The sequence below is a fragment of the Sinocyclocheilus rhinocerous genome, unplaced genomic scaffold (genome assembly GCF_001515625.1).
Source record: "Sinocyclocheilus rhinocerous isolate Xijiao unplaced genomic scaffold, SAMN03320098_v1.1 scaffold168, whole genome shotgun sequence".
Taxonomy (NCBI): domain Eukaryota; kingdom Metazoa; phylum Chordata; class Actinopteri; order Cypriniformes; family Cyprinidae; genus Sinocyclocheilus; species Sinocyclocheilus rhinocerous.
Window position 1 is genome coordinate 653,834 of NW_015635532.1, and position 15,202 is coordinate 669,035.

The window sequence follows — 15,202 nt, forward strand, 5'->3', positions numbered from 1 at the left end:
AGAGAGAGAGAGAGAGAGAGAGAGAGAGAGAGAGAATAGAAGGGAACAGAATAGGAATATGCCATAAAGAAAGAGAGAACGGGAGGCAAAACAGAGAGAGAAAAGAAGGAAAGAACAAACAAAAGACCAGACCAACAAAAGAAAGTCAGAACGAAAGAAACAGTAAACCAAGGAGGAAAACAATGAAAGACAGAAAGAAAAGAACAAACAACGGACAAGACAGAAAGAATGAACATATCGATGAACAATGAAGGAATAAGCAAACAAACATAGAAAAAATAAACAACAAAAATGAGTGAGAAAGAAAGAAAGAAAGAAAGAAAGAAAGAGAAGCATGCAAATAACAGTAGTGAAGTGAGGGTCGTACAAGTGAAACGGTGTGAAAAAGAGAAAAGAGTAGGTAGAGTGAGGAAAGTGAGAGGAAAAAACAGTATTAGAGCAACAGTGAGCAACACACACACACACACACTCCTGCAGACAGTGTTTTACGTATACTTGCCTTACAGACATGAAAAATATATCTATAGAGTGAAATGTCTACTTTCAAATTAAACAATTCAAATCTAAAAAAACGAATATTCTCAGATTATGTAATCCGTATGGAACTTGCATGCAGGCGCATTCACTACTGTGGAGATGACGAGTCGGTGTCGCCGAATTCATCTCTTAAGCCGAAATCACAGAAAACACTAGTTTATCAATAGGTTATCAAAATGACAGTAGTGAAGTGAGGGTCGTACAAGTGAAACGGTGTGAAAAAGAGAAAAGAGTAGAGTCAGTGAGGAAAGTGAGAGGAAAAAACAGTATTAGAGCAACAGTGAGCAACACACACACACACACACTCCTGCAGACAGTGTTTTACATGGACCAACAAACACAATTATGAGTAGGTGGAGGGGAAAAGAGGGAGTGGCCTAATAGGCTCCTCCCCTTCTGCACTCCATTAAAATATGAGCTATGGATATGTGAATGAAAACTTTACACACTCAAGACATTCATGCTCTAGTGCTGAGCTGTGTGTTTGTGCATGACACTCAATGAAGCCTGAAGTCAAATTTAAAGATGGTAAATTGCTTATTTATTATTTATTTAACCATTTTAATTATTATTATTTTTTATTCAAATGTATCTATTAATTATTTATATATATTATTCATAATTTATTTTATATATATTTAATAATTTATTTAAATTAATATTATTATTTAAATTTACTAAAACATTGAGCTAGTTTGATAAAATTGTTTTTTTAAAACTTAAAATTTAAAGATGGCAAACTATTTATTTTTTAAAAATGTAATTATTTTAAAATTTTTAATATTATGATTCTTTTTTAATTAATTAAATATTAAATCATTAATATATTATTTGTAATGTACTTTGATCCATTTATCAGCATATACATACATAAAATTAAATTAAATAATTTATGACAAATATATATATATATATATATATATATATACACACACATACATACACACACACACACACAATTTAAACTATTTATATTATTATTATTTACATTTATTAAAACACTGAGCTAATTTGATATGTTATTAAAACCTTAAAAGGGAAAGTGCACCTAAAAATGAAAATGCTGTCATAGTTTACTCGCCTTCAAGTCATTCCAAACATGTATACGTTTTTTTGTTGAACACAAAAGTAGACATTTTGGTAACCAAACAGCTGCTGGTCCCCACTGACTTCCATAGTATGGGGAAAAAAATGTGGGCCAGAAACTCTTCAGTTACCCACATTCTTCAAAATATCTTATTTTGTGTTGTTTAGAACAAAGCAGAGTATAAATTATGAATTTTCATTTTTGTGTAAAATATCCCTTTACACTGTAAGACATTTTGGCCATTTCATGTTTTACTATTTTACTAGATTTCACACTAATAATAACCATTCATAGATCTGCATCCAAAACTCCAAATCTCATTCAAAACAAACCAGGCACTGTGTCTCCAGGCAGCTGGCCTTTAACAGAGAGGCTGTTGTTAAACTCAACCTAACATGGCCCCAGATGAAGACTAGCATAATAATGACAGATCTAGAGAGACTGAACTAGTTGTTCAGTGGTTACACCCTCTTGTGCATAGTTTACACTGAGATTCAACTATGCATGACCTATCAGGGGACAGATGTGTAGAAATAATAGTGCACGTGACAGTTTAGTAAATGTGAATAGGATAAACATTACTAATTAGTCATTTATTAGATGTTTTTATGCAAAGTGGACAATGTCATAAGCATGAATAGACTTTGTAACACATGATGCTTATAGACAGCACATTATAACTACATATAGAGTATAACCTATAACAATAAACACAAAGACTGTGATAAATGAAGCACATAAACTGTATGTAATGATATCCAGGACACATATAAGTGGTATTAAATACATATTAGACTGTTTACATAGTGAATGAATGGCATATAGGTTGTGTAGGGCATATGAAGCGCATACAGATTCTGTATATTTGGATTCCACATATAGATACGCACATATGGACTGTATGTGATATATAAGACTATATATAGAGTGTGAAAAATTAAGCATAAATAGAAGATATGTGACATATAGATTGCATATACATACATTGTTTGAAGCACATATAGACTGTGTCATATATGAAGCATAGACTGGATGAAATGTATGAAAAGTAAATATATTTTGCATCAGATTTATAAAGCACATATAGATTGTTTAATAAATTAAGCTCATACAGACAAAATGTTATAGGAGGCGCTTATAGACTGTTTACATATGTTCATACAGACAATGTGAAATATTAAGCACAAATAGATTGTTTAATATATGAAGCGCATATAGATTATTTTATATATGAAGCTTGTATAGATTATTTAATATATGAAGCACATATAGATTCGATGTGATTTATGAAGCACATACAAATTGTTTAATAATGAAGTGAGCACGGATTGTTTAATATATGAAGCTCATATAAACTACATGCGTTATGAGGCACATATACATTATTTAATATATGAAACTCGTGTGATAAATGAAGCTCAAGAGTATAGCGAATACAGGCAATGTGATATAGCCTATCAAACGCGTATACACTGTTTAATGTATGAATCACATATATTAGTAGCTATATGAAGCGAATATAAACTGTGATATATCAAACGCGTATAGACTATTTAAAATATGAATCACACACATATACAGCGCATGTAGACTATATACACAACACATGAACTGCATATGTATGTGATATCTGAATCACAAACAGACTGTATACACCAGGTCAAGTGCATATGTGTATGACATATAAAGCGCTTAACCACTGTGATATACGACGCGCGCTGTGGCGCAGCGGTGCCGCAATGACCGCTCCGCTTCGAACCTCCAGCGAACACAAACCTCGACATTCATACGCGACACACTCGTCAAACCATGAGCGAAAAGTCGGTTTAATGACAAAACTTGAATCAATCCTTACAGCGCAACATGATAACAGCCGATTGTTTTGTATCGATTCGGGCCGCCGCTGTGTTTTTGTCCTCCTCCTTCTCTAGCCCGCGTTATACTGCATTACAACAAATATAAACATCCGCACGAGCATCACATATTCAGACCGTGTCGTGTATGTTGTTCCGCACGCACCATCAGCTCCAGGGTTTTGTCCTCCATGTCCGGATCCATATTATTGTTGTTCTTCTGGTTGAACCCAACCGTGAAAATGGAAACCCGTCCGTGAACCCGAGCGAACAGAGAAACAACAAACGCCTACAAAACATGGAGCCACACCGACATTACTGCAGAATAAGAGTCCTAGGCCACAGTGGCACTCGCACTTAATAAAACAAGTTGTTTTAAATTAGTTACAACGCTGATTCATTGATTGGATAATATTTATAAAATATTTTAATTTACTTTCCATTAAAAAAAAAAAAGCGAAAGATAATTGCAAACACTGGGAAATAGGATTAGATATGGTTAAATGTTCAGCAAAAAAATTAAAAAAGAAATATGTTAACAATACTACAAAAAGTAAAATATATCATGAGTAAATTTATAGACAAAGAAGATAAAAATAAGAATAATTAACTAATTACAATTGCACAATTTCGTTTTTTGATAAGCCATAACTTCTGTTATAACCTCAAATAATACAATTAATAATATATTACTCTATTTCAATGATATTTTACTATTTATGTAACTATATTTCAACTATACACAACATTATATATTTTATTTTGCACTAGTCTTCGAATTTCAGGTCCTTAAAGAGAAATCAAATTAAGAGTACACACAGACCTCTTTAGATGTAAGTTTGTATTTTGCAAAAATCGTTTAATCTTTACTAAATTGTGTTTTACATCAGGTTTTCCATTTCTCAGATGCCCCAAATATGATTATTCTCATGCGAGGGACCCCAGCCCTAAAATATAAACGGCAAATATATATATATATATATATTTTTTTTTTTTATTTTTTTTTTTTATTAAAACAACACTAAATTTATGTGAAAAATACTATAAATATGAAAAATATTATGGATTTATTCCATTACAATATATTTTTAAGATTTAATAATCACTATAGTAATGTTAGATGTATTATTTAATCAAATTTGATTGACAATACTTTTATTTCTTTAAGTAAAATGATTTATTTTAATCAATATTTTTATTAATTTATTTTTAGAAATTTTCTCTAAACTTTCCAGACACCTGTCAATTTTGATTTCAAAAGCCTTATAAAAACATGTACATGGGTTTAAAATGTTGACTAATAATATTCATTATATTTCTTAACTGGTGTAATAAAAAGAATAAGGAAAAAAGTTTTTGCAGTAGTGTTCATATAGTACGATACAGCAAAATAATTATTCTTTGTCTAAAAATACTAAAATGTAAAAATCTAGAACCACAAAATAAGATTTCAAATATGAACTGCACATTTTTGGGGAATATACAGAGCACACATCGGTAAAACACCAATAGAAGGCAGCAGGTTTTAGCATTTTCAAATTTATTTTGTTTTCCCCCTATTCATTACAGAAACCCATGTAAAAAATACCACACTGTCATAAAATACAGCAGCAGCAATTGCCAATTAAAAAAAATAAAAATTAAGAGAACTAAAGGAAGAGAACTAGTGGTGGATTTATGGTGGAAAAAGTAGGGAGAAGAAAAACAGGGAACAGAGGATCAAAAGAAAAATAAACTTATTTCAAAACAATCTGAAGGTTCCAGCGACTTTAATTCAAACAGAGGAAGAGAATAAACAAATGAGTCCTGTCCAATCAGAACGCTCTAAAGGCAGGGCTGTTTAATTATTCATGAACGGCTCTGTCCTTCATTTGACTGACAAAGGACACACTTCTCAAACTGTTTTTTTTTTTTTTTTTTTTGGTGAGAAAGAACCATTTTTTTTTCATTCCATAATTCCTCAAATCTTCATTGATTTCTCTCTAGCTCATTCTCGACTACCTAGTAGTCATCCAAATCAAAAAACTCCTCATCTTCTTCCTGGTAATCCAACCCCTGGAAATCCACTCGGTACCGCAAAATACCTAATAGAGAGACACATTTTAGTAAAAAAAAATTAAATAAAATAACAATAAGATTGTATATCAACATCTGCATCATTTTTCGTTTATAAACAAATCTAGATTCAGCGTCCGCTCACCTCCAATTCCTCCAAAACCCTTGACGAACTGCGATCCCTCTTGACTTTTATCCGTCACGATCTCCAGAGTCGCTCCAAACTTCTTATAGCTGTTGGCGAACCACTCCAGCAGCGGCACGCACTCGATGAGCTCGTGTTCCTGACCCGTCTGACCCGCACAACAACACAAACACACAATCAAACATTACACCTGTCAGAAATGACCAGGGCTGTCAACTGTGTAAAAGTGTTATGATAATGAACTGCATGGTGTGCATATAATTCAAATGAACTGCAAATTACTGCATATCTTCATTTGAGGACTTTTCTTTACAGATGTAAAAAGATGAACACATACACACACACACACACACACACACACACACACACATACATACATACATATACGATCATAGAAATTATTGAAATACTAACTGTTAATCTCAGGGGGACTGAGATTACTATTAATATTTTTCATATTAATATATGTGCCATTTTCAATAAAAAAAAAAAAGAAATTCCCTTTTATCTTCAACTCAATTCAACATCTCAGTTTTATTTATAACACATTTAAAAACTACAAAGTTGACCAAAATTCTTCACAAGTAGAATTTACAAAATGTAAAAAAAAGTAACAAAGACTCAATCCGGCTATCCTAACCAAATCTGCACATGTAATAGAAAAGCCAAATCTGCCAGAAAAAAAAACATTGAGAACTAGGGATGCACCGATACCAATTTTTCCAGTACTCGCCCGATACTGATACTTTTATTTTTGGTACTTGCCGATACCGAGTACCGATACCAATATTTTCATTGCATTTGTACATTTTTTAAATATTGGGTACAAAAACCAAAAGAGTGTGTATAATGTTAGTTGGTTAACTTCATTTATCAAATAGATACAGTCAAACCAAAATTTATTCAGACACCTTCAACATTTCACACATTATCACAGCTTATTTCGCTATAGTTTAGAAAATGGTAATAAAATATGACAAGAACTCAAGAGTTACACTGTGTCAGAACAAATTCAGCTTGATTATGTCAGATAACTTTGATAGAAAGGTATGTAATGGATTACAATAAAACAAAAATTATTCTATCAATACTTTGTCGAGTGACCTTTAGCCTTAATGCCAGCCTGTAGTCTCCTGGGCGTGCTGTCAACCAGCTTCATGCAAACCTGAACTTCAATTTTTTCCCAGACTCGGTCTGAATAATTTTTGGTCCCAAATTTGTATACATTTTACTGGTAGTCCACTGTATGAAGAATTTTTGGGTATAATATATCACAGTTTAGTTTGGTCACAGTTTACTTTATTTTGCTATCCTCACTTACATAAATGAACTATAGTGTCCTACACCCACTAGTAAAAAAATATCAAAAATTATATCTGGTCTCTGAACAATTTTTGGTTTGACTGTTGGAACACAGGATTGACCAATCAGAAGACAGGAATGATCCATATTATAATTTCTGATGTGATTTAATTAGATTGAATTATTTCAAATAAGACCGGACGTGTCCATATTATAATTTATTATGTGATTTAATTTGAAGTATTTAAGTATTCATTTAAATTTCAAATTCAAATTTGAAATAAGAACGGAAGTGTCCATATCATATTTTCTGGCATGATTTAAAATGTGAAGCTTGAAATAGAAGTAGTTTCTATTATAATCCAGGAATAATAATTTCTGATGTGATTTAATTATTTGAAATGCACTGTAAGTAAGTGACAGGCACGTGAAAATATCTTGAATCTGAGGCTTGTCGTTAATAAACGTGTCCCGTGTGTGTCTCTTTACCGTTCTCCGAGCCGTTGACCTCCGCGCCGTGCAATCTCAGGACGTATCTCATCGTCTCCAAGTTTTCATAGACGATGAGAATTTCAGCGGCTCCCATTTCCAGCGCCTTCAGTGTGTCATCCACACCGAAACAATACTTCCCTGTGTCCTGACTGATCTCATCGAAGTATCGCCCTGAGACACAGAACACCGCTATTAATGCTTTCAACTCCGTTTAGGTTAGCAAACTAGTAAAACATTTGATTTAGTGCCTCATGTGTGACAACCTAAATTGGCTTTTAGAATTTCTAAAGAAAACAGAGTATCTGGAGAATTTGTAAAGTCAATTTTAAGGCTTTTTAGGACGAATACAATCTCAAAATAAATTATGTAGTTCAGAATTTTTTAGTTTTTATTTATTTATTTATTTTACACATTCAACTGACAGGGTAACAGCAAATTTACAATATGATCAAAAATACAGTAAGAATGTGAAATATTACATAGTATTACAATTTAATATAAGTGCTCTCTATGTAAATATAGTGTAAAGTGTCATTTATTCCTGTGATCAGAGCTGAATGTTCAGCATCATTACTCCAGTCTTCAGTGTCACAATGAATAATTCAGAAATTATTCTAATATGCTGTATTTTTAATCAAATAAATGTAGCCTTGGTGAGCAGAAGCCACTTCTTTTGACTAGTAGCGTGCATACAGTATGTACTGAATTGTGTATCAATACATACAAATTAGGGGTCAATCAATATTGGATTTTGTTAATACAAAAATGTTTTAAAAAATATGCAATAAAAAGATTATTGTTTTATGGGTATTATTAAATTCCAATTGTAACCATAAAAGGACATAATACATAATGCAGAACTTTTAATCATAAACAAGCACACTGGGACTCTTATTTTGAAATGTATATGCTCTACTACTTCCAGCTGATAAAATATGCACTCTTACAACCATCTACAACATATTACAATATAAACACATAACTCATTAACAATAAATCATAATCGATCACTTGATTGAAAGTTTTGACTTTGAATGTAGTGATCACATAATTATATTAGGTCGTACCATGAATCCTGCTTTTCCGTCCCAAATTTGACATGGCTCCTTAAAATGATAATTAAAGGGGTCATATTAGTGCTGGGCGGTATACCAGTTCATACCGAATACCGGTGTTTATTTTTGTTATGATATGAATTTTTAAAATACGCTTAAATATGTCGCTTAAACAACGTTCGGAACGCGACGCTGTGATGGTTCAAACGCGAGTTTTGAGCAGTGTAGAGTAGCGCTTGTTGTTTGTCGTTTCTCCGATCACAAATGCAGACAAATGGTTTTATGTTTAAGCAGCGCGATACGCAACACATTGCGTAAAAAGACAGTATAAGTCATTATAATCCGTAATTATGTCCCCACTGGATGCAACAAATGCCTCGTTTATAATGGGTTTTAATGTTTTTGTCTCGTCGCACCGGGACACAGCATCACAGTATGGTAAGGGGTGTAACATTTCCGTCACACGCTTGAGGTATTCGGCCAATCACTACGCACTGGATAAGCTGGTTAATCAGAGCACACCTCGCTTTTCAGACCGATGAGCTTTGTAAAAATCTACACGTTTCAGAAAGGCGGGGCATAGAGGAGCAACAATAATGTACAGTATGTGGAAAATGTGTTTTTTGAACCTTAAACCACATAAACACATTGCATTACACCAAATACACAAAATAATGTTCTTTTTAGCAACGTCATATGACCCTTTAAGACTTTTTTTTATAGTATTTAAAGGCATAGTTCACCCAAAAATAGAATGTTGGTAACCAAACAATTGACTTCCATTGTATGGAAAAAATAAAATACTATGGAAGTCAATGGGAACCAGAAACAAAATGGAAACCAAAAATCTTCTTTAGTGCTCAACAGTAGAAAGAAACTTGGCTTGAGGGTGAGTAAATGATGAAAGAATTTTCATTTTGGGGTGAACTATCCCTTTAAGATATTAAATTTGATTAAATTTTTACTTTTTTTTCCCCGGGGGTTTGCATGAGCAAAACTTGTGTTGTTAAATGTTGTTTGGTTATAGAATGATTTCTGAATGCAGAATTAGACTGTGCTCTTGTTAGAGATGCATATGATACAGAATTGCATCTTTGTGAGAATTAACATTTATTTACCTATTAATTTTTTCTCCTGTATGAATTTGACGTTGGACAGGACCTCAGTGGACAGTTCGATGGCCTGATTGAAGCCATTTTCTCCTCCGTAAGAGATGTCGACCAGCTTCAACACTTTCACCTGTAACCTCTGCAACCAATCAGAGACAACAAACTGATGTTAGAAAGTCAGACTTCAGCCAATCACAAAGAAACTGCAATTCAGTCACTTCCAATGATAGACCATGTACAGAACAAAATAATTATCTTAATATTTCTACATATTTCTCTTAACAATGACTTTATAGAAAGTGAATTCAACTAATCAGAGACCAACAACAACTACCAACCAATCCACTTTCTTTCTTACCGGGTCGAACATGTCTGATTGGCTGAGCTCTGTTTTGAAATCTGCAGATCCAGCCAGCACCAGTCCGGCCACGTTGACTTTATCGTTGGATACGAAGAGCTGCACGGCTGTCTCTGCCACCTTCCTCACATAATTATGTCTCTTCTCCATCCGTAACCGAGCGAAACGCAGCGCGGACTGACCTCCTCTTCCTGAGAGAGAAAATCATTATATGTTTATGCATTTAATTCTATAAAATAACACTAATAAAAGAAAAGACCAGAAAAAAGAAAATCTGAGTGAAGATGACACTGAATTTTATTTTAGCCTTATTGTCCAGTAACAATATCAATAATTATGCATTTATTCTAAAATTAAAAGGGTAATAATTAGAAAGATAGCCAGATTTAAAATGTTTATGCAAGAAGTAAAATACAGTCTCATCTAGTTTAAAATAATCAAAATAAAATAAATTAAGGCAGTCTTCTTGCTGTTTTTTTCCCTGACGCATTCATAATAATTACTTCTGCCGGTGTGCTGGGGCAAGTTTTATGCATACGCTTGAGCGCTGATAGGCTATAGGCAATTAAAGGCTCATTATTATGAATTATATGGTTTATTAATATAAACTTACGACTAGTCGATTAATTGCTAAAAATGAACGACTACTAGTTGACTAGAAAAATCTTTCATCGAGGGCAGCCCTAGTGATTACCGTGTTTTTTGGGCAGGTCCACAGTGAATTTGTGCAGCACTTCTCGGGTGTTTCCCTGTAGAGTCCCGAACAGAGCTCCACTACCATCAATGACTATGAATCCAAACTTACTGTCATCTGACAATAACGCCGTCAGAGCCTAGATAAAGACAGACGATTATACAGCATCTCAAGTATAATGAGCTTTATGAAACAATGAAGCATGTTTGATTTGGACGGTGATTTTACCTCCGTGTGGAACTTGTTATCACAGAGGTACAGAGAGGTGTTGATGGGTTTGAATGGCTCAAAGTCGATGTTGACTTTCTTCTCTTTGCCTTCTTCTGTCACTATGGTGCCGCAGTAAACCACCAGACCATTATGGGGCACTGCAAATACACACCAAACACACCAAAACCATCAATACCGGAAGGAAAATCCAGCCGTATGTTTGCTACAGTCTGACAATGAACTATAAGAGTGTGGACTCTGGATGTGAACAAACTTAATATTTGAGTAAAAATGAAACATCAACATGAAATGATGTGCAAAATCCATTTCACTGCTTTATCATGACACATTTCCGGGTAAAAATGAATATTTAATGCAATAAAAGTAAGTGAAGGACATGAATTGATCAAATCTTACTCAAATCTATAATTTTTTGTTATTACTGCTGTAGGTTTTTTATTATACATTAACTGGCATTAAACTATTGTCTTAATTTCTAGCAATAGTGATGCACACATTGTTTATTTATTTATTTTAACCAAACAAACTGATAATTAATAATCAAGTAATTAATCAAATGTTTTAATGGCCACTCAAATAAAAACTTAAATTGTACATAAGGCAGTTTTATCAACTTTTTAATGATATAATTATGCTTTTACTCCAATTCATTGCTGAAATATAAATATTTAAAAGGTGGCTGTAATAAAAAAAAAAAAATCATGACAGATTTATTCAATCATACTTAAATACTGAAAACAACAGGTTAAGTAAAGACATAATGAGTATGTAATATAGTGTATATATTTGCACCATTCTGGCCAATGATTTCTGAAATGATTTTCAGAAATTGTTTTGGCCAAAACTAGGGTTGGGCGATATGGGCCAAAAAATTATCACGATAAAATTTTTCATATCGATAATTATCACAATAAATTTCAAATCTTTATTTCTTTCAAGTTTAAAGGCAGATTTTTGCTCCTAAGTGAAAGTTGTAGAAATCAGACCGTTCAAATCTATAATTTTTTGTTATTACTGCTGTAGGCTTTTTATTATACATTAACTGACATTAAACTATTGTCTTAATTTCTAGCAATAGTGATGCACACATTGTTTATTTATTTATTTAAACCAAACAAACTGATAATTAATAATCAAGTAATTAATCAAATGTTTTAATGGCCACTCAAATAAAAACTTAAATTGTACATAAGGCAGTTTTATCAACTTTTTAATGATATAATTATGCTTTTACTCCAATTCATTGCTGAAATATAAATATTTAAAAGGTGGCTGTAATAAAAAAAAAAAAATCATGACAGATTTATTCAATCATACTTAAATACTGAAAACAACAGGTTAAGTAAAGACATAATGAGTATGTAATATAGTGTATATATTTGCACCATTCTGGCCAATGATTTCTGAAATGATTTTCAGAAATTGTTTTGGCCAAAACTAGGGTTGGGCGATATGGGCCAAAAAATTATCACGATAAAATTTTTCATATCGATAATTATCACAATAAATTTCAAATCTTTATTTCTTTCAAGTTTAAAGGCAGATTTTTGCTCCTAAGTGAAAGTTGTAGAAATCAGACCGTTAATAGTGGTTTTAAACTACTCTTTATGGTCAGAACATGACAAACACTTCACACTTTTGAATTCTTTACACTTTTCCAGTCATTCTTCCATAACTAAATAAATATCAATATGGAAAAATTAATTTCTTACTAGATGCATGTTCTATTGAGTGATATGGTTTCAAATCATGAAACAGGTTTGTGTTCCTGGTGCGTATATTCAGCACAGTATGCAGTGCAGGCTGCAATATTAATAATATTATATTTTTTGTCTCTTAGAAATGCACATTTGACAGTAGCTTGAGTTAGGATGCAGATGTAAATTTATGTTCATTATCAAAAACAGCAACATCTGTAAAAATTGTAACAACCTCATTTTTATTTGGTGAAATTTAATCATCCTGACTGAGTTTCATTAAAATTAACCATTGGTCTTCCATAGTACCGTATTTTTAGATCATGATAACCACAGTTAAAACCACACATATAGCACCTCAATACCATGGTAAAAATTTAACTATGTAACTATGGTTTCTAGGGATTTGTATAAAAAAAACATTTAGTATAAATGCACAAATGCTATAACTTAATCACAAAAAAAACTGTAATTAATTATATTCCATTACTCCTTTAATATATAATACATGTCTACATTAATAATATAATAAAATTCAATATAAATATCCCTCATTTCTGACACAATACCATGGTGCAGTCAGTGTAACTACAGTAAATCCATGGTAAATGAAGGCGATTTGAAGATTTTTAAAGTCTTCTGACTGTCGTTGCTCACAGTGTTTCTGCTGTTTGTCAGCACTGTTTCATCTGGCTCTAAACTAGTTTAAATCACAGAGTCATCTGTGTTCTTCTCTGAATTCAAGCACTTCACACTGGATCTCACTGCGCTCTTTAGTGTCGTGTGACTGAGACTCATCAGCGAGTAAAAGCATCTGCTCAAGTAAGCTCGCACTGCGCTGCCGTTTGACTCTTGAGTCGAGCGGATAAACAGTCCGTGTTGCGTGCTTCAAATTAGTAGTGCTGATTCCTTCCGCTTTTGGCGGAAACATTGACCATTTATCGAACTCTTCATATCGTTTTATCAAGGAAAAATTATATTGCGATAATTATCGTTATCGTTTTATCGCCCAGCCCTAGCCAACACCCAACATTCATTTTGTGGCCGAAAATGTTTTGATTACTGGAATATCAGGGCATAATTAATTGGCGAGATTGCATGCATGACCTACAACAGAATAGATAATTGTCCATTGGTTACTGTGAATTTTCCGTCTATGTGCCACAGGAGACGTCAGCCAATAAGGTAAAATAAGCTACATTTTAAATACACAAACTTAAGCACAAATGGACTGTGCACAATAAGATCAGGATATACATTTAGAAAGTACAAAAATGTCTTTTTGGAGGCTCATGATGACTTTATATCCTATGATCATAACATTAATGTCGTTCCAGCTAGCAAAAACTAACAATTTCCCATCACAAATATGTTGAGTATGCATTTAACCCTTATTTTATTCTTCTTAGAAACACAATGCTAGGGCCTTTGGCTTTCATAAATCTGTTCTCAAATGATCAAATAAATTGACTCAGCGATGTGAGTGGTCAGAAAAACACAGGCTTTTGTTTTAAATGGCCTTCTTAAAAATGCAGGTTAGGGGTGTGCGATATCACGATTTTTGATCGTGGACGATTAAAATGTCTCTACGATCTATCGTAGTATCATGCTCTAGTACACATTCTATCAGTTACAGTTCTGGCGCTTCCGTCTTAATATACTGTACAACGCCACATACATTCAGAGGTGGGAAACATGGTGGTGGGAAAATTATGGGGTGGGATAAAAAAATATTTTTCAAATCTTTTGCGTTCTCTCGCAAAACTTTTACGTTCCCCCAAGAAACTTTGTGTTTGCTCACAAAACATTTGCGTTCTCTCGCAAAGACAACTGCATTCGCTCGCAAAACTTTTGCGTGCCTGTATATTAGAAGCGTGCTGGTCTTAAAGTGACAGCAGACTAATTGTACTAAACATGCTGCCACTTGTCATTAAAGGGATAGTTCACCTAAAACTTTAAATTATGTCGTTATTTACTCACTGTCATGTTGTTCCAAACCTGTATTAATTTCTTTCTTGTGCTGAACACAAAAGAAGATATTATGAAGAATGTGGGTAACCAAACAGTTGCTGGTCCCCACTGACTGTAAATATTATTAGAGTGGCATTATTTAGAGTGGGTAAATAATGACAGAATTTTCTTTTTTTGGCTGAACTACCCCTTTAAATGTTAATAAAACTTCAATACAGTTGCTATTATACAGTGAAGTGTTTATAGTGTTTTATTTATTTGTTCATTCAATTTCTTGAATGCTACTGCTAAATACACCTACTGTCCCTGAAAAATAAAGCACTGTTAGTTTTATTTGTATATTATGTGTGTTTGTAATGTGTATCTTTGTTCTTATTTTTAATAACAAAGATAAAATAATGACAGTGTTTTTTATCTTCGCCCACTTTGGCCTAAATGTCTGCCATTGTTTTTTTTATTTTATATTTTGTTACCCTGTAAGGCTTTGTTTTTAAAATAGGGAAATTAGTTTGTTTGTACTGCACAGACAACTTGCAAAATAGTAAAACCAACATGACAAATAATCGTGATAAAATCGTGATTTTCCTGAAAAAAAAAAAAAAAGAAAACGTGATAT

At 32.9% G+C, this 15,202-nt stretch overlaps 1 protein-coding gene and 1 pseudogene across 2 annotated transcripts in view; both read right to left on the reverse strand.

Moving 5' to 3' along the window:
* LOC107747095 (F-box/WD repeat-containing protein 11-like) overlaps positions 1-3,785 on the reverse strand; it is a 27,835-nt gene extending 24,050 nt beyond the window's left edge. For both annotated transcript variants that reach the window (XM_016561521.1, XM_016561522.1), the window contains exon 1: positions 3,644-3,785. In XM_016561521.1, the coding sequence (XP_016417007.1) occupies positions 3,644-3,682 (39 nt within the window). In that variant the 5' untranslated portion in view covers positions 3,683-3,785. The remainder of the gene's footprint in view (positions 1-3,643) is intronic.
* A 1,215-nt stretch (positions 3,786-5,000) lies between these two features.
* LOC107747096 (eukaryotic peptide chain release factor subunit 1-like) overlaps positions 5,001-15,202 on the reverse strand; it is a 14,975-nt pseudogene continuing 4,773 nt past the window's right edge.